The sequence below is a fragment of the Bufo bufo genome, chromosome 6, assembly GCF_905171765.1.
Source record: "Bufo bufo chromosome 6, aBufBuf1.1, whole genome shotgun sequence".
Classification (NCBI taxonomy): domain Eukaryota; kingdom Metazoa; phylum Chordata; class Amphibia; order Anura; family Bufonidae; genus Bufo; species Bufo bufo.
This window is the reverse complement of record NC_053394.1, coordinates 342,437,387-342,456,802: the sequence shown is the minus strand read 5'-3', so window position 1 is coordinate 342,456,802 and position 19,416 is coordinate 342,437,387. Positions and strand designations below refer to the sequence as shown.

At 45.7% G+C, this 19,416-nt stretch overlaps 1 protein-coding gene across 3 annotated transcripts in view; it reads right to left on the bottom strand.

The window, feature by feature from the left end:
• The window catches only part of DLGAP4 (DLG associated protein 4), a 146,091-nt gene that overhangs the window by 16,557 nt on the left and 110,118 nt on the right, over positions 1-19,416 (bottom strand). For all 3 annotated transcript variants that reach the window (XM_040434917.1, XM_040434920.1, XM_040434919.1), the window contains 4 exons: positions 12,491-12,843; positions 8,928-9,016; positions 4,720-5,093; positions 2,983-3,074 (listed from right to left, as the gene is read on the bottom strand). In XM_040434917.1, coding sequence (XP_040290851.1) covers positions 2,983-3,074; positions 4,720-5,093; positions 8,928-9,016; positions 12,491-12,843 — 908 coding nt within the window. The remainder of the gene's footprint in view (positions 1-2,982; positions 3,075-4,719; positions 5,094-8,927; positions 9,017-12,490; positions 12,844-19,416) is intronic.

Here is a 19,416-nt window from a genome sequence, read left to right as displayed (position 1 = left end):
ATAGTGAGTTCATAGAAGTTTTTATTTTTTGTCACAAGTTAGTGGAATATGAGACTTTGTAAGAAAAAAAATAAAAATAAAAAAAATCATCATTTTCCGCTAACTTGTGACAAAAAATAAAAAGTTCTATGAACTCACTATGCCCATCAGCGAATACCTTAGGGTGTGTTCTTTCCGAAATGGGGTCATTTGTGGGGTGTTTGTACTGTCTGGGCATTGTAGAACCTCAGGAATCATGACAGGTGCTCAGAAAGTCAGAGCTGCTTCAAAAAGCGGAAATTCACATTTTTGTACCATAGTTTGTAAACGCTATAACTTTTACCCAAACCATTTTTTTTTTACCCAAACATTTTTTTTTTATCAAAGACATGTAGAACTATAAATTTAGAGCAAAATTTCTATATGGATCTCGTTTTTTTTTGCAAAATTTTACAACTGAAAGTGAAAAATGTCATTTTTTTGCAAAAAAATCGTTAAATTTCGATTAATAACAAAAAAAGTAAAAATGTCAGCAGCAATGAAATACCACCAAATGAAAGCTCTATTAGTGAGAAGAAAAGGAGGTAAAATTCATTTGGGTGGTAAGTTGCATGACCGAGCAATAAACGGTGAAAGTAGTGTAGGTCAGAAGTGTAAAAAGTGGCCTGGTCTTTCAGGGTGTTTAAGCACTGGGGGCTGAGGTGGTTAATGCTAGGTTATCAGAAAATTACTTAAAGGGTTTCTATCACTTCATATGACATAATTAGCTGGCAGACACTAGCGATCTGCTAGTGTCTGCTCTGGCCAACCATCCTACTATAATGACTTGTGGGGCAGCGGTTTTGCTAAAAAACTAACTTTTATAAATATGCTAATGAGCCTCTAGGTGCTATGTGGGCGTCATTAGCACCTAGAGGCTCCGTCTACCTTCATACACAGCGGCCGCCCAGCACGTCCCTCCAGCCCGCCCATGTCCTCCTCCGTGTGACGCAGCGGCCGAATTCTTGCGCATGCGCCGTGCGCGGCTGTATTCGGCGCATTAGAGATGTCTGAGCTCGGAGCGGTCAGACATTCAATGCGCATGCGCCGAATACAGCCGCGCATGCGCATTGAATGTCTGACCGCTCCGAGCTCAGACATCTCTAATGCGCCGAATACAGCCGCGCACGGCGCATGCGCAAGAATTCGGCCGCTGCGTCACACGGAGGAGGACATGGGCGGGCTGGAGGGACGTGCTGGGCGGCCGCTGTGTATGAAGGTAGACGGAGCCTCTAGGTGCTAATGACGCCCACATAGCACCTAGAGGCTCATTAGCATATTTATAAAAGTTAGTTTTTTAGCAAAACCGTTGCCCCACAAGTGATTATAGTAGGATGGTTGGCCAGAGCAGACACTAGCAGATCGCTAGTGTCTGCCAGCTAATTATGTCATATGAAGTGATAGAAACCCTTTAAAGGGGAACCTAACTTACATTTCTGATATGTCTTATAGCGGTGTCAGAAGAGAACATTGATGGAGGTCCATGAGCTTGGACTTCCACCGATTCCTCAAATGGGTAGGCCAGAGGGGTCTAAAAACCACTCCCTCCACTATAAGAATACATGACCAAGCCGACACACGTTACGGTATGCCATCAGTTCATCAACCAGAGAATGCAACCATTAGCTTTCATCTATCTAGGAGACGTGTGTGTGTCGGACATCTCCTGTTCTTGGGATCTCATCATCCAGGTTACACAGAATTTACTAATGTTAACCGCATCTGTTCCATTTAGATGGAGAAGGACCCAATATCTAAAATGACTGAATCCAAGGTCAACAGAAATGCAACTGAATAATTTAGGCAGGCCAGAATTAAACTATAGGATTAATTATTTAGGAATGTGCAAGTCATAATAGATATTATGGGAAGGCGGTGTATATCAGGGACGGACTGGCGACATGTTTCCAGCTGCAGATTAACCATTTTCTGCTCTGTGTGCTTGTTGAACGTATTGTGGACCAGACAATGGTATCATTTTTTATGCATTCAATATACTCTATATATAATACACTTATATTTAACCAACCTTCCAGGCTCCCCCCACTAAAGACTCCTTTACACTGGCCAAACATCAGGCAGATCATCGCTAACAAGCGGTTGTAGTAATGTTTGTGAGCGATAATCTGCCGTGTAAAGGTGCCGACGATTAACCGATGAATGATTGAAAGTAACACTTGTTCTTCGGGCAATTGTATCTTTCATCCGGACACCTAAATCATTGTTTGCCGGCAGCAAATTGTGCCGCAAATAATGATTCTGTATGAGGACGAGTGATGACATTAGCGATCAGTCCTCCCCATACTGTGGAGGAGATCGCTGCATGTAAACGTGGTCTCCTTCACTGACAAGCAAGCAAGGATTCCTTCCTAACAATCGTCTGCTTAGTTGAGCAATGTAAATGGGCCTTAAGGCTCACTTGCCTCAGTACATAATAACTAAAAAAGAAAGTAATCTACTCCACATACAGCTTCAGGATGATCCATTTCTATGCCCCACAGTCTTAATGGGGTTGGCCACCTTCTGGGGGGTTGGGCAAACCCCTCCTCCTGGCCAGACCTGCAAAAGGGAAGCATACTTACCTGCTCCCCACTCAGGTCGCCCTCTGTCAACATCGGCTTTGAAACCGCCGCAGCCAATCATTTGCTGCAGTGGTGACCTGCCCCCATTGCGCCATGTGACCAATTGACTTGACTGAAAAGGAGCAATTTACTGCTGGGGCCGTTGATTGGCTGCAGTGGTGACAAAGTGGACGTCTGGCAAGTTTATGGAGGGGAAGTGGGCCTTTCAAGGCTGCCTAATAATTGGCTGCTCAAATATATTCTGGCCTTGCTTGTATTGATCTTACGGTGAATATGTAAATAACAAAAAAGTATAAAAAGTCAAGATTTTCATTAGATATTATGCACATAAAATAAATCCCACACAGGATACATGCTTGTTCCTCTTGTATGGACCTCTTACCAGGTTTTGCTCACACAAGCCACGGAACTGCTGGAACTTCTGCGACATCAGAAGCTGAGCGCTGCCAACAGCACTGAGGAGCTTCCCAATCACTGCAAGCAGAAGGCAGAGGTCAGGATGGACACGTTTCAAGAGAGACATGCTTATCTGGGAGATAAATTGGCGTTTACTTTGCCAGCTTGGCTACTGGCACCAGGTTCTCACTGAGAAAGGACTAATGGAAATAGCTACAGCGTCCAAACCACAAAATAGCATCACATGCTCCTGTGAGTGTGTGTATAATATATATATATATATATATATACACACACACATACACACACACACACACACACACAGATATATATATGGCTACTTTCACACTGGCACTGTTCCGGCACGCTGCGGTATTTGTCCGGCCGCCTCTCAGCATGTTTGCAGTGCTGCGGCCGCATCTCCCGCCCATCCCCATTATAGTGGATGGGGTCGGCCCGGACTTCTGGCAGCACACGAGTGTGCTAGTACGGCTCCGGCAGGCTGTTCCCCTGCCAGGACAGCCTGCCGGACAAACTAATAGTGTGAAAGTAGCCTAAAACAGCTACAAAAACAGCATGAAAGCAAAATAAAAGTACAAAGGTAAATCCTACATTTGAATGAAATTCTATATGTCTATGGTTTTAGACTCTGTGTTAAAGGGGTTACACCACAACCATTCACCACAGTACCCACCAGTCATACATTTATCACCTATATGTCACCTGTCGCTATCAGTCCCATAGACATTGAAAGGAGCAGCAAAGCCCATGCATGAATGCCACTCCATTCAAACTTCTCTGTAAAAGGGGCCTTGGGACCCACGTAGTGAACAGAGGGGTTTCAGTGGTTAGACCCCCATGATCATACATTTATCACCTGTCCTATGGATTGGTGCTAACTCTTCCTTATGGGATAACCCCTGTAAATGTTATGGAATGTAACCACGACCCATGCAAAGGCACCTTTAAAGGACATCTGTCAGCAGTTTTGTACCTATGAAACTGTCTGACCTGTTACATGTGCGCTTGGCAGCTGAAGGCATCTGTGTTTGCCCCATGTTCATATGTGCCACCATTGATGTTTCAATATATGAAAATAAGTCTCTGGGAGCAACGGGGGCGTTGCCATTACACCTAGAGGCTCAGCAATCACTGCAACTGCCGCGCCTTCTGCACTGTGATTGACAAGGCTAGGAGTGATCATGTTTAAACTGCCTGGTCCTGTGAAAGTGGAGAGGGCGTGGCAATAGCAGAGAGAGCAGAGCTTCTAGGTGTAACGGCAACGCCCCCATTGCTCCTAGAGGCTCATTTGCATATATTAAAACATCATTTTTCTCCGCAGTGTGGGCACATATGAACATTGGACCAACACAGATGCCTTCAGCTGCCAAGTGCACATGTAACAGGTCAGCCAGTTTCATAGGAACAAATCTGCTGACAGATGCCCTGTAAGATTAGGGCCTATATACCGTATCCTGTCAGTGCTAGTGAAACTGCACCCATAAACTGGAAGTCGGGGGCCAGAAGAAGCGAGCACCATTACTGAGACACAGGCTGCAGAGAAATGTTACCTAGGGCCCACTATACTGGATGCCATTTCACCCACTTATTCAATGTTCTTAAGACATCTGTCAGATGACCTAATTCCGCCATCCATACACGTTAACTACCCAACATTACCGCCAGTTGGACACCTATGACCCAGAACCATTAAAAGGATTACCTTCTTCACACAAGTTGTTATCGCCCGTCTCCCTCTGCATCTGCTTACACCAGCCCTCCAGCCTTTCTGTCTCAGCCTGCAACAACTTCAGGAACCAGTGTCCATCCCTGCGGCAAGCGCCCGCCTGGGTAGGCTCGGTAGAAGGAGGAGAGGCTGCAGAGTCCAGCCAAGGGTCAGGAGGAGGAAGGGCAGAGGCCTCTGTTTCCCCACCATCTCCATAGGAGAGGTGCTTTTTGGGGAGGGGCACTGGAGGACATGGGGTGGGATGGCGAGGGGGTGGGCAGTCGGGCACACTCTTGTCAGATGAATTGCTGGGCTCTTGAGTATCAGAATCTGTCTCTTGCTTGGAGGTCATACTGCTGGATCGGCTATTCCTATTGCCGGACAAGAAAAAAAATAAAAAAAAGTTAGGAGCTGCCAGGTTTCTAAAGAAGTAAAAGTGCAACAAGAAGTGGAGACTCATCTGTGAAGCTGGTCTTACACATGACAGTTACATCATCTAGAATGTGGCCGATATATCGTCCGTGGGATGAACGTATGAACGTTCCCACTAGCATCAAGCCAGGCAAAACCATCAGATCAAACACGTATTAGATTAGAAAAGAAAAGAAAAAAGGGGGGGGGAGGGGGATTTGCTCACACGATCATCCAAATTTGGCAGGTCATGCCATGCAAATTTACTTTCAGCAGACCATGGCTTAAAGGGAGTCTGTCACCTCCATATGGCCATATACAGTGCTTACATGGCTCTGTAGCACACCTATACAGGATTGGAACGGTACCTTGGTTCTTTTCTTTAGACTTCCACCAGCAGGAAAAACTAAGTTTAATTCATATACAAATGAGCACTTGCAAGTGCCCAGGGGCGGCGTTCAGTGTGTAGGTGCCCAGGCTGCCCTGCCTTCTTTTCACTTTACTCCTCCCCAGCCTCTGCCTTTGCCCGCCCTTCAAGTCCGGACCTATCGATGAGGCAAGAGACTTGGAGGGCGGGCAAAGGCAGAGGCTGGGGAGGAGTAAAGTGAAAAGAAGGCAGGGCAGCCTGGGCACCTACACACTGAACTCCGCCCCTAGGCACTTGCGGAGTGCTCATTTGCATATGAATTAAACTAGTTTTTTTCTGCTGGTGCAAGTCTAAAGACAAAGACAAAGGTACCGTTCCAATCCTGTATAGGTGTGTACAGAGCCATGTAAGCACTGTATATGGCCATATGGAGGTGACAGACTCCCTTTAAATGTTATAACCTGACAGGCCAAATTTCTAGCTGGGAGACGTCTGCGGTCAGCTGAATGGCCAAAACTGGACTTTTATATATATGAGCTGCTGCGGATATACCATAAATTTGATTATTTTTTTTTTATGGATTAATGAAAAAATAGACATGCATACAATTGCAAATGGTGAAAGCAATGGTATATGTATGCAAGGTGAAGAGATAGAAGTACTTAAAGGGGTATGACGGGAACCCAAACATTTTTGCAGAAGGCCAGGAATGTTGTAAAATAAAAATAAAGCTCATCAACCTGTTCAGTTCCCCTCCATTCCAGCACCAACACTGTCGTGGTTCTGGTGGTCTTTGTGATGACTGCTCCACATGATCGCTGCAAGTAATCACTGGTCTCAGTGCTTACATTAGGTAGTCATGTATGTCATCACTGCTGAAAAACTGGTTCTGCAGCGACGACTTACCAGCCTACCACATGTGACTGTGGAGGCCAGGGATTGGCTACAGAGCTGGAAATCAAAACTGGGTGGGGAAGCACCAGAACAGAAGCAGATGTACCATGTTTTTCGCCCTATAAGACGTAATTTTTCCCCTTCAAAGTGGGAGGAAAATGTCACGGTGAATACTATGGGACCCACAATCAGACTGGGGTCTGATTGTGGGTCTGATCTGAGGTCTTCTTAACATTGGGGTCCAATCTGAGGTCTGATTGAGGGTCTTATTAACATTGCGGATCTGATTGGGGCTGTGAGTTGAGGTCTGATTAACACTGGGGGTCCGATTGGTGGTCTGATCTGAGGTCTAATTAAAAATATGTTTTTCTTATTGTCCTCCTCTAAAACCTAGCTGCATCTTATGGGCAGGTGCGTCTTATAGGGTGAAAAATCTGGTATGTAATTTCTACATGTGCTGATGAAGAAGGCCCCATAGCAAAATAAAAACGTGGGCTCCTTCTCCTGGTTAAATTTTCAGCATTCTAAAAACCTCCATGACCATCATCCACAGCCATGGGAGCTATTGCTTCTGCAGTTCCTGTCGTTCTATAGTATCTAAAACACTTAAAATATGGCTGTGCAACAGCTGCCTGCCATCACAGACAATGGAACAAAGCTAGTCAACTTCTCCAGCTTATCCACCTTCCTACCAAATCATTGAACCCTGTAAATCTGGTGATGGAGGGTGAGAGCTTACATATAACTTCCCTTTTCCCTCTGAGATCATCCCTATAAAATCTGATGAAGCAGATTAGTGAAGCTTACCGTATACCGATATACTGATGCTCACTGGAGCATGAATTATATATTTGTGGCTATGCTTGCTTACACGAACAAAGAATTCACCTTGTCTGCGCTGAACTTTTATGCAAATGTACAAAACAGAGGAGGACAAGAACACAAATAGCCATAAAATGATAAGATCGGATATTTACATATGCTAGCGCACATTCGCACTGTGCAGATACTGGGTGTTACACCACGCTCTAGCTGCCCCGCTAGCTTTAGAAAGGATCTGTCCGCTCTCTCGACTTGTCTGTTTTATATTCCCCCATTAAAGAACAATGCAAAATCACATTACATAGGCATCTGTGATCTGCTGTTCCTCTGTTTTTCCTCCTGGAAATGTATGAATAAACTGACAACTGGGAATAATTATTCCCTTACACAGATTAATAACGTTGTACTATTACTGACACTCTCAGACCGGTGGACGCATACATCTTGCAACATTTTTTCCCCACATAGGGACTAATTGGATTTGCAGAGTGACTGCAGTTTTACACTAATTTTCTGTCAAGTTGGACTTTTAAAGTTTAATTAATAAAATTAATTGAAACAACAAAATGGGGGAGATTTATCAAAGTGGGGTAAAGTAGAACTGGCTTAGCTGACTGTAGCAACCAATCAGGTTCCACCTTTCATTTTCCAAAGGAGCTGTGACAAATGAAAGGAGGAATCTGATTGGTTGCTATGGGCAACTAAACCAGTTCTACTTTACACCAGTTTGATAAATCTCCCCCAATATGTGCTGAAAGACTGTGACGTATCTTGTTCAGTAACTTAAGTTGGTCATACATATTAGATCAGCGTAAGCTAAACCTGCCAATTTCGGAATGACCAGCCAACCATCTAATGTGTACAGGATGTTGGTGGAGATATGGATCAGGCAGTTAGATTTCAACACGCCCGATTCTTTTGTTCTCGAGGAGAGATAAGCAGCAGCCAAGCGAGTCTGGCAGCTGCTTTCTACCCTTTCCTGTCCAGAACACATGTACGCTTAGCACAGCTGACCATGCACATGTACGTGTTTATGGGGAGGGGTTGGGAGAGAGAGCTGTCAGCTGATCATCCAATGCGTATGCCTGGCCAAAACGCCCTTTACATGAGTGGGGGATAGGGTCGATCACACGACAAACGAGCAAAGCAAGCGATCATTTAAGTGGCACATAAAATCATCGCTTGTCGGCAGCACATGGCTCTGTCTAAACAGGGATGAGCTGCCAAGGAAATCGAATATGTATGGGGATGAACGATCGTAGTGGTGATCCTTCATCCCATATAGAGAGGATAAGAGCATGTAAAGGCAAGATATATAGGGTAGGAGTGTTCACAGGAATATGTAGAGTCATGCCGCCCTTCAGCTCATATGAGCAAACGCTCGCTTGTTGACCGATTTGCATCTTTCCCCAGGAATCAATAGAACTGAATGAGGGAGGAACGACTATGGTAGCAATCGTTCCTCCCACTTTCACTTTGCTTCGGACTGTGTAACAGCCTGATGCAAACAAGCGCTGATGGTCGCGTTCATCATCAATTGGCGCTCATCCTGTGGGATTATCGGGGCGTCTAATACAACCCTAAGTCTTCATTACTGTGGCCACCAGGAAAGGACTTGTTTGTCCAGGCGAAGCATTTTTAAATCAGATTCATTTAAGGGCAACACGGACTGTAATCCTTTTTTCCGTCTGGCAGGACATAGTAAGCTTACCTCCACTCTTCTTCCACTTGGACTCCGATGGACTGAAATCTGGCGGGAGGGGGCGGCTCGGGAACAGGCACTGGTTGTATGCTATCCACCTGTATAAAGGGGATATACGATGAGATTATAATAAAACAGTGATTGGGATATTAGCATGTATCAGGGATGCTGAACCTGTGGCCCTCCAGCTGTTTCAAAACTACAACTCCCAGCATGCCCTAATAGTTGTAGGTAGGGATGAGCGAATCGACTTAGGATGAAACATCTGAAGTCCATTCGCATAAAACTTCATTCTAATACGGCGCAGAGCAGGAGCTCCGTACAGTATTAGAATGTATTGGCTCCGATTAAGTTATTGCTTCCAAGTGGTCCCTTAGAACCGAACCCGAGTCCGGGAAATGTTTTTTACAGTACAAATTAATTTATGACTTTATTGAGCGAAGTCTCGTTAGACTTCGCGAAGCAATAACTTTGGCTCATCGGAGCCAATACATTCTAATACTGTATGGAGCTCCTGCTCCGTACAGTATTAGAACAAAGTTTTATGCGAATCGACCTCGGACGTTTCATCCGAAGTCGATTCGCTCATCCCTAGTTGTAGGCTGTCCCGGCATGATGGCAATTGTAGTTTTGCAACAGCTGGAGGCCTGGAGGTTTGGCATGCCTTGCATACATCAATAGAAGTACTATATGGAAAAATAGATATTTACGGACATTTTCCACTGACATTTCTATAGACCTCGCAATCTGACGATTCTACAGTCAGTAGTCTGTCACAGATGACTTTTTTCCTTCTGCCAACCATTAACTGACTTGTAAAGTAGTAACCACGGCTCTCAAAATTGTACTGCCGAGGTTACTACTTTCCACGTTGGTGAGGAGATTTTTCCTACCACAGAGCACCTTGCTTATACCAGTGAGTTTTACCACCATTAACTGACTGACATGCAGTTATTCCGCCTGCTTTATAGGACATACTGTAGTCAGTAAGCTGCAAAAAGAGGTTCTGCAGCAGCTGAAGTGTGTATGAAAAGGAATAATATTCCCTTAACTAGAAATTCTAAAGCATACTAGAAATGACCTTGGACCTCTGCAACCTGTCCGTCAGCAAGTGGCATTCATCATGTAGAGAAGGTTACTACAAGGCACTTACTAATGTATAGTAATTCTCCATATTGTCTCCTTCGCTGGCTGGATTCATTTTTCCATCACATTATACACGGCTCGTTTTCTGGCCGTTACACCTAGAGGCTCTGCTCTCTCTGCAATTGCTGTGTCCTCTGCACTATGACAAGGCCAAGACAATGTAAATGTGATCACATCTGACTGGCCCTGTCAATCACGTTGCAGAGAGAGCAGAGCCTCTAGGTGTAATGGCAACGCCCCCGTTGCTCCTAGAGGCTCCTTTGCATATATTAAAACTTCATTTTTCTCAGCAATGCGGACACATATGAACATGGGACCAACACAGATGCCTTCAGCTGCCAAGTGCACATGTAACAGGTCAGCCAGTGTCATAGGTACAGATCTGCTGACAGATGCCCTTTAAAATGTATCCTCACATGAAATCAACATGAGGTGGTTCAGATCTTACAGTAGGAAGAACATCTGAGCTGCACCAGTGACAATCATTGCTCGGAGCCCAAAATCTGCCCAGAGCAGTTGTCACCTCCATTCTTTCACACCTCGGTGAAGGGCATGTATGTCTGAACTTGGCCGTAACTGCGAAACACTACACGCCCAGATACAGGACCATTTTTGTACCAACAACTGCATTTCTACAGTGAATTTCTGATAAGGGCGTAAGGTAGATTTATCATCACAGATGGCAATTACTTTAATGAACACTTGCATCTTTTTCCCACGGCGCTCTCTGAGCGGTATAATAAACTACTTTTAATTGAATGGTGCAGGCATTTCTGGAATCACATCGTGGATTCACACGTCAGGTGATGGGAAGTCAGAAATGTCAGTATCAAAAGACACAGCGCTGTATGAACTACAGAGTATGGGGAATTACGAATTGCTGAGGATCAGAAAAACATGACCGCTGTCCCCAGCTTGTGTGCGGGTGTGCAGCTCTCCCTATTCATTTCAATGGAACAGAGCTGCAATACCAGATGCAGCCTGTGGACAGGTGTGGCACTATTTCAGGAAGCAGCCATGTTTTTCTAATCCTGGACAACCCCTTTAATAAAGTAGTAAGCTTGAAGCGTATGTTTTAAAATGTCCAAGTGACAGCAATGCCCAAGTTCTTTAAGGGATTGTTCAGTTTCCACATTTTATATATAGTGGGGGCTCCCACTGTGGGAAACCCACATAATCAGCTGTCTCAATGCAAATTCTAATTCTTCTTGCGCCACTGTAGGAAAAAGGAATCAGTCCAGAGCCGAGGTGCAGGGCGATATGGAGGAGACCAAGATGACCTAATAGGACTACAGGAAAGCACCTAAAGGGGGTTTGCCCTGCATGTCGTCAGCAGAACATAAGCTGCTAATTACCACTACAGGTTACTGTAAAGCAGGAAGCTTCTCCTGATGGTAGCAGTAGTCCAAAACTTCCCCCACAAGCTCGGCAGGTTATTACTGGAACAATTATGTGACTAATGGGATTGATTCCATGAATAACATTATACACAGGCTGTGTTACACCTGCTCGTTAGCAACCATCTGGCAGTGTAAAACTGCCGCCGATTGCCGATGAACAGGCAAACGCTCGATCAGGCAATCCAAATCTTTTGACATCTTAAAAAATAATCAGATCTGACGCCGGCAAACCATTATACAGTATGGGGACGAGTGATGGCATAGCGATCGCCCCTCCGCTGACTCGCGCAGGGCAAAGGCATATTCTGGAGATCCGGTGATGTACCGGGCTTTCCATGGGGAAAGCTACGTCACCGGCACTAAAGAGCGGGCTTTAGCGCTGCCCTAGCCTGTACAACGGCTAGGGCAGCGCTAAAGCCCACCCATCAGTTGGTAGTGGGCAGTGTAATATTATACAGCGCAGTGCAAGTGAGAGCATCGGAGCAAGAAATTCTCCAATGCTCATGTTTACCTGAAACCAGACAACCCCTTTAAGGGAACTTCTATCACTACAATTCTCTAATCTAATGATAGTTTTAAAGGGGTAGGCTCATCGTGGACACTGATGGTATATTGCTAGGTGTGGGTCTCTATGTCCAGAACAGGCCATCCAAAGTGACGGAGAGCACACTACGCGCACTTGGCTATTTCCGTCAGCCCTACAGCGTTGAAGAGCGCAAAGCGCAAGCGCGGCTGCCTCTCTATTCACTGCTTTGGGACTGCCAGAAATAACCAAGCCGGCTCGCAGTTATTTTCAGAACTGCCGTAGCGGTAGAGGGTGGCCGCATATGTGAGGCTGCTCTCTGTTCACATTCTGGAGATAGGAGCAGGTCTCAGAGGTGTGGGACCCGCACCTATCTGACATTCATGGACTATCCCAGCGATCAATGTATTGGCTATTGAACACTACTGTGTGCGTGTATTATAGGGCTGAAAAAGCAGAGATTCCCAAGAGGAACCAGGTAATGTTGCATGTTTTAGACTCACCTGAATTCCAATGGAGGACAGTTTACGTTTCGGGAAGGGTTCAGGGGCGCGCGGCTCTTCTTTGATGCTTTTTACGGCTGCATTTTTTGGGGGTACTTCAGGAGGGATTTGCCTGATTGGAGTTGGGGGGGCAATGCGGGTTACACTGGGTGCCCGGGTGCTTTCAAGGCTCTCAGTGGAGGTGCTGAGCCCAGACTGGCTGTTGGCTTCACTCTGCCCCTCCTGTGCATCCAGATAGGAGTCCTGGGCAGATTCAGTACTACTTTGTACAGTCACAGATATGAAGGGTTTGGAGGTGGTGCGAGGGGGTACAGGTGGGGGGGTCTTCTTGTAACCCACCAGACAAGAGGAGCCTGTGAGAACAGAGAAGAAGCTATATTAACAAGTACAATACACCATCATAATCAGCATATGTCAACAGGTACGTGGCTTCTGGCATTATGACAACCTCGGCACCAAGAGTTATTAGCGGTTGCGTATCTTTACTATTGGAGTCCTGAAGGTTTTGTGTATATGAAGCACCGTAAATGCAGATGTACCGCACCACAAAGTCATCCAGGGGCTATCCCATGAAAAGTATTACTATGCAATGAATACAGCATACTTTATTGCAATAAAAATATTGTTGGGTTGTGTACATGACATTTTTCCCTCTGGTAGCGCCCCCTGCTGTTTATCCTATGGCCATTATTCTGGTCCACCTTCTCCTGCATTCAGTGGTGGACAGTAGCTTCCCTGCTCCAGCATAGCGATGTGATCAGAAACCTTTCATCCATTATTCCTAAATTCATAGACATATACAGTATAGCTATGTCTCTCTCTAAATTGGGGGGAAGGGGAGCATTGCATACCCTAGTGCTATTAAATACTGGAATCGTTGGGGTCGTGGGTAAGGGACTATTTTCTATGCAGGGGAAGAAGATAGGAAAGCAATGGCAAAGCACTCCTAGGAGATGCAGGCGCTTGATAGTCACATGGGATGAGCTGCTGCCCACCCGCAGAAACATCCAACCCCTATAATGGCTTCCCCAAGAAAAATGATGTTTTACTATATGCAAATGAGGCTCTAGGGGCAATGGGGGCGTTGCCATTACACCTAAAGGATCTGCTCTCTCTGCAACCTCTGCACTTTGATTGACAGAGCCAGGCAGTGAAAATGTGATCACACTTGGCCCGGTCAAAGAGTAGTTGCAGAGAGAGCAGAGCCTCTAGGTGCTCCTAAAGGCTTATTTGCATATATTAAAACGTCATTTTTCTCAGCAATGCGGACACATATGAACATGGGACCAACACAGATGCCTTCAGCTGCCAAGTGCACATGTAACAGGTCCGCCAGTGTCATAGGTACAAATCTGCTGACAGATGCCCTTTACAGCACTACCTATATGTCCACATCATTTGGATCTATACCATTGCAGTATAGCTCCCTCTGTACACTATGTTGGCACGGTATGGCACATTATGCATACGACCCTCTGAATGGCATTATCCTGTCCACTGTCTGCACTACATCGTTTACCTCCAGGTATGGTACTGACACAATGGAGGTGGCGTATATCTGGCGCAGATTCTGACGCACGCCATGTTGTGGCAGAATCTGACACCTCTTCCCCGCTCAAGCCAGGTCTAAAAAAAAGGGCGTGTGGCATAGACAGGGAATTTTCTACCCCTGGTTTAGGCGTAGAAAATGGTCTAAATGTAAGACAGCAAGGAAGCCGTCATACATTTAGAATCGACGGTGGATGCGCCAAAGTTATGTAGAGACCTGTGGGATCCACCGCCAGCGCTTATTTAGACTGGCGTCTAAAAGGCTGGTCTTAATAAATGTTATATGCACTAAATGGTCATCCTCTATGACGGGGAATAAATTGTGATCGTTTGTCCCTATACAGATCCATTGTTTACACAGGACGACGTGATGCCAGCAAATGAGGATGGGGCTACATGTGTCACAAAACTATCTTTCGCACCAATGTCACACAAGATTTCTTGAAATAACAGTCAATGGTGTTGCCCTGCGACACGACAGTCGCAAAAAATCCATCCAAGTTGGATTTTTGTGTGACTGTCGCTTTGCAGTCAGCAACACCATTGACTATCATTACAATAAATGACGCAATGTAGTTGTACCCTTTTTGTCGCACGACACATGTCATCATGTAGCCCTAGCGTTAAAGATGTGATCATCCAACAAATGAAAACGGTTGCTCATTTGTCAGATAATCAGCGGCATCTTTACACGGGGCAATTATTGGGAATGAGTATTCCTATGAATGCTCATTTCTGATAATTACCCTGATCCTCAGCCTTTGCAACCCCTATGATGCCTCGCATCACTCCTCATGCCCGCATGAAGGGGGATAGGGTGCCGCAGCCGATAGCAGGCCGCTACGGGATCGAGCCTCCCCAGCATCGCGGGTGATACTAGGGACGCTCGTTCCCTTCGCGGCCTGCTCTTGGCTGCCTCCCCCGTCCCAACGGTGCAACGGGGCGATGCAGCGGCAGCCGTGCAGGCATCAGGTGCGCCGTGCCGGGCAACAGGGTAAGTATATCCTGTACGAGGTGCATTATGGGGGGCCTTATAGGGGTTGGATAACCCCTTTTGGCTATAACTATGGCGCCCTGTTATGTATCTTCATTTAATCATCTAGGACTTGGCGATAAAAGGCTCAGAATATGGAAATATTGCTGTGCAGAGGCTCTCCGGGTAATCCTAGAGAAACATCAATGCATAAAGCGATCTCCATGTGTCTATAAGGTTCAGAGCTGGAAGGCACAAGGTTCCGCTGTGAGTTACGACACCGCTGGAGACGGCGTATACGGTTTACTGGTAGCGAGAGGTTCTGGAATGCTGCAAAGTCCTATTAAAATACTCAGACACAATTCACACACTGCCACTTAATGCACTATTACAGACACATGTAATAAGCAAAGCAGACGCAACGTACACAAGACAGCTGCCACGCAACATAGCAGAGCCTGTACAATAGGCCTACATGCTGCATACCAGACACATAGTATTACATTCCACACCGCGCACATTCGCAGACACACACCCTGCATAGACACTTCCAGGGATTAGTGTCTGACTCGCTATCCTGATTACTTCCCTTGATGTCTGACCTACATTTCCTGCACACATCAGCCGGTGACATATTCAGGACTGCTCGTAGCAACAATTCAAGCTCAAATTAAAAATGCAACTAATCTGTTAATGTGCACACAATAGATTGTGCCCTAAGAAAAAGAAGACCGCGAGGGATGTATTCCTTATAAAGGGATTTTCTTAGCGGGGGTACCGGCTCTCCTTAAGGAGACCGGCTGTGTATGGAGACTTGCGTTGTTGTTTTCCAGTGTTGAGATCTTATGTCGGATCTCAATACCGGAATTAACAACGCAAGGGTGAAAGTAGCCTTACTGGCAATGCTCCATGGGAAAATGATATGTCAAGAGGTACCTGCCAGGGAAAGAGAACCGTCTCGCTTGTGCCACCTTAGGCTACTTTCACACTAGCGTTCGGAGCGGGTCCGTCTGATGTTTCATCAGACGGATCCGCTCCTATAATGCAGACGTTTGCATCCGTTCAGAACGGATCCGTCTGCATTATAACTTAGAAAAATTTCTAAGTGTGAAAGTAGCCTGAGCGGATCCGTCCAGACTTTACATTGAAAGTCAATGGGGGACGGATCCGTTTGAAGATTGAGCCATATGGTGTCATCTTCAAACGGATCCGTCCCCATTGACTTACATTATAAGTCTGGACGGATCCGCTTGCCTCCGCACGGCCAGGCGGACACCCGAACGCTGCAAGCTGCGTTCAGGTGTCCGCTTGCTGAGCGGAGGCTGAACGCTGCCAGACTGATGCATTCTGAGCAGATCCGCGTCCACTGAGAATGCATTAGGGCAGTACAGATGCATTCGGTGCCGCTTGTGAGCCCCTTCAAACGGAGCTCACGAGCGGACACCCGAACGCTAGTGTGAAAGTAGCCTTAGGGATATGCTCTGTGACCTGTGCAGTAGGGATGAGCGAATCGACTTCGGATGAAACGTCCAAAGTTCATTTGCATAAAACTTTGTTCTAATACGACGCAGAGCAGGAGCTCCGTACAGTATTAGAATGTATTGGCGCCGATGAGCCGAAGTTATTGCTTCGCGAAGTCTCGCAAGACTACATAAATTAATTTGTACTGTAAAAAAAACATTTCCCGAACTTGGGTTCGGTTCCAAGTGGTACCTTGGAGGAAACTTCGGATGTTTCATCCGAAGTCGATTCGCTCATCCCTACTGTGCAGAGTTCAGGAGGGAGCAGATAAGCTGTGATATCACCTATTGTCAATGGTGGATCCTGAGTTATATATATATATATATATATTTTACGCACTTATATAGCGCTACTATATTCCGCAGCACTTTACAGACATTAGCATCCTACTGTCCCCAATGGGGCTCACAATCTAAGTTCCCTATCAGCATGTCTTTGGAGTGTGGGAGGAACCCGGAGGAAAACCCAGGAAAACACGGGTAGAACATACAAACTCCATGCAGATGTGAACCTAGAACCCCAGCACTGCAAGGCACCAGTGCTAACCACTGAGCCACAGGTTTTATATTATATAATATATATATATATAAAATATAATATATGTCATTGTAATCTTGCCTGTGATGAGAATGAGATGACTGCTGAAAAGAGATCTGTACAGACCACGCCTGTTATTAGGCTTTGGGGCCAGAGAGAAAACTGTAGGATTTTTTTTTTATGCAGATATTGACATGGAAAAGTAAAAGTAACATCGCAAAAAATATGACAGCATGATTTAAACTGAAATAAACCGATAGCTGTACACAGTGGAATATATTCTACTTGTTCTTGGGAATCCACCGGGAATCTAAACCTTCACTTTTCTATAAGAAATGGGAGAAACGGGTCAATAGGGATTACGGAAGAGACTTTCCATCATGGGAACTGTCTTCTGAAAGATACAGAGCACTACTGACGGCAGAATAGACCAGATTACCTGAATGCTTTGTGACCCAAGTTATAAGAATGGAGACAACATGGTGTGTCTCTACAAACATACTGGGGGTCACTTCTCAAGCTCAAATACTCTTAAATTAGGCGTATTTCAGGCGCAGATTGCGGCACAACGATTAGTAGCGCAACTTCTCCCCGGAAATAAGTTAGCGTGGCGTGGGCGGGAAGGGCCGGCAGGCCAGTCTCATTTACCGTTTTTCTACGTTTCAGGTATAGAAAAAGGTCTAAATATAAAATAGCTTGAAAGTTGTCCTACATTTAGAAGTGGCAGAGGATCCGCCGAAGTTATGGAGAGGCTGGCGCTATGAAGCCAACTATAGGGCTTTATTAAGATGGTCGTCTAAAACGCCGGTCTTAATAAATGCCCCCCCCCTGAAGGGTAGAGCAGATGCCCATTTTGTATAGATTGAATGAAATTTGTTTTGAGGACCTGAATGGATTAATATAGCCTATAGAATGACGGGTCTTATTGATGTCAAGACGCCCAAGCTAAAAGTAATGTTCGGTTCAATCACCTTCTACCGTCATGTTGGTACACATCTGTCAAGCGGCTGATCATGGCGCAATCATTTTCCTGACTGCTTTGTATACACGCAAGGATTACTGTGCCAAGTGCTGTCATTCCGACAGATGCATAATTGCGGGGTATGGCAGGTTCTGTCATAGACATATCAGTTGATAACTCATTAAATAATCATCGCCCTCAAAGCCCTCTCTAGATTAACAGGGAGTAAAAAACAGTACGTGCTCCGTGTGCATAAGGGCTCATTCACACGCCATATCCATGCTGCGGACCACAATGCATGGGAACCGACCGCGTAGACTCATTGACTTGAATGGGTCTGCAAAAGACTGGACATGTCCACGGACCCAAAAGCCCACAGAAGGGCTTCCGAGTGTTTCCGTGGGCTTTTGATCCATGCCTCCCGCTCCATAAAAGATAGGACATGTCCTATCTTTTGCAGTATTTTGCGGATGGTGGACCCATTCCAGTCAATGGGTTCAAACGACAGCACGGAGTTCACACCGATGGTGCCCATGTATTGCGGACCCGCTGTTGGCGGTCTGCAACACAGGCACGGCGACCATGCGGTCGTGTTGGCGGCCGCGGGTATGGTTGCTGCCGCATGGCCTTACTTCCCCCTCTTGCTCCAGAAGCGGGAATAAAACCACTGAAATGGGCATTGCGGCCATGATTGCAGCAGGTCATCCGCTGCTTTCAGCCTTCCATAAAAAAAAATTTTAAAAGTAGATTCATTTCATTTTATTTTTTTATGGGACCAAGTACAGTGATAGGCTATTTCGGCGGACCTATAGAGAATGAATGGAGCGGCAGGGTACATGCTCAGCCTGCGGCTCCCTTAGGGTGGGGTTCTCAGGATCAGTGGGGGTCCCGGCGTTCAGATCCTCACCGATCAGTTAGATACCTGCGGATATGGGATACCTTAAAAACTTGACACAACCACTTTAATGATATTTGTGCTGTCTAATAAAGAAGATATATTTTCTAAAAATGAGTGCCCATTTCTGCTTATTTATCAATATTATACACTAAAGACAATTGTAGGTTTATCAATAAGGAAACCTTGTCCATAGACTGGCCTTTAGAGAGGACCTGTCCCCTCTCCCGACAGGTCTGCTTTAGTAACTACTTGCATTCCCAGTGTAATACCTATTCTGGAGCCTCTTTCCATATAACTAGGTTATGCGATTCCTCTGTTATTCATGCTAGAAGTTGTGAATGAATTGCTAGCAGTTAACAATGAAGGTCCAGATGGGTGTTGGGGGTGTGACACTAGCAGCACTGATTGGGACACCCCTCTGAACCTTTCTTACAGACTGCTGGCTATTCATTTAGGACTAGAACAATACAGAGTCACATGAATAGATA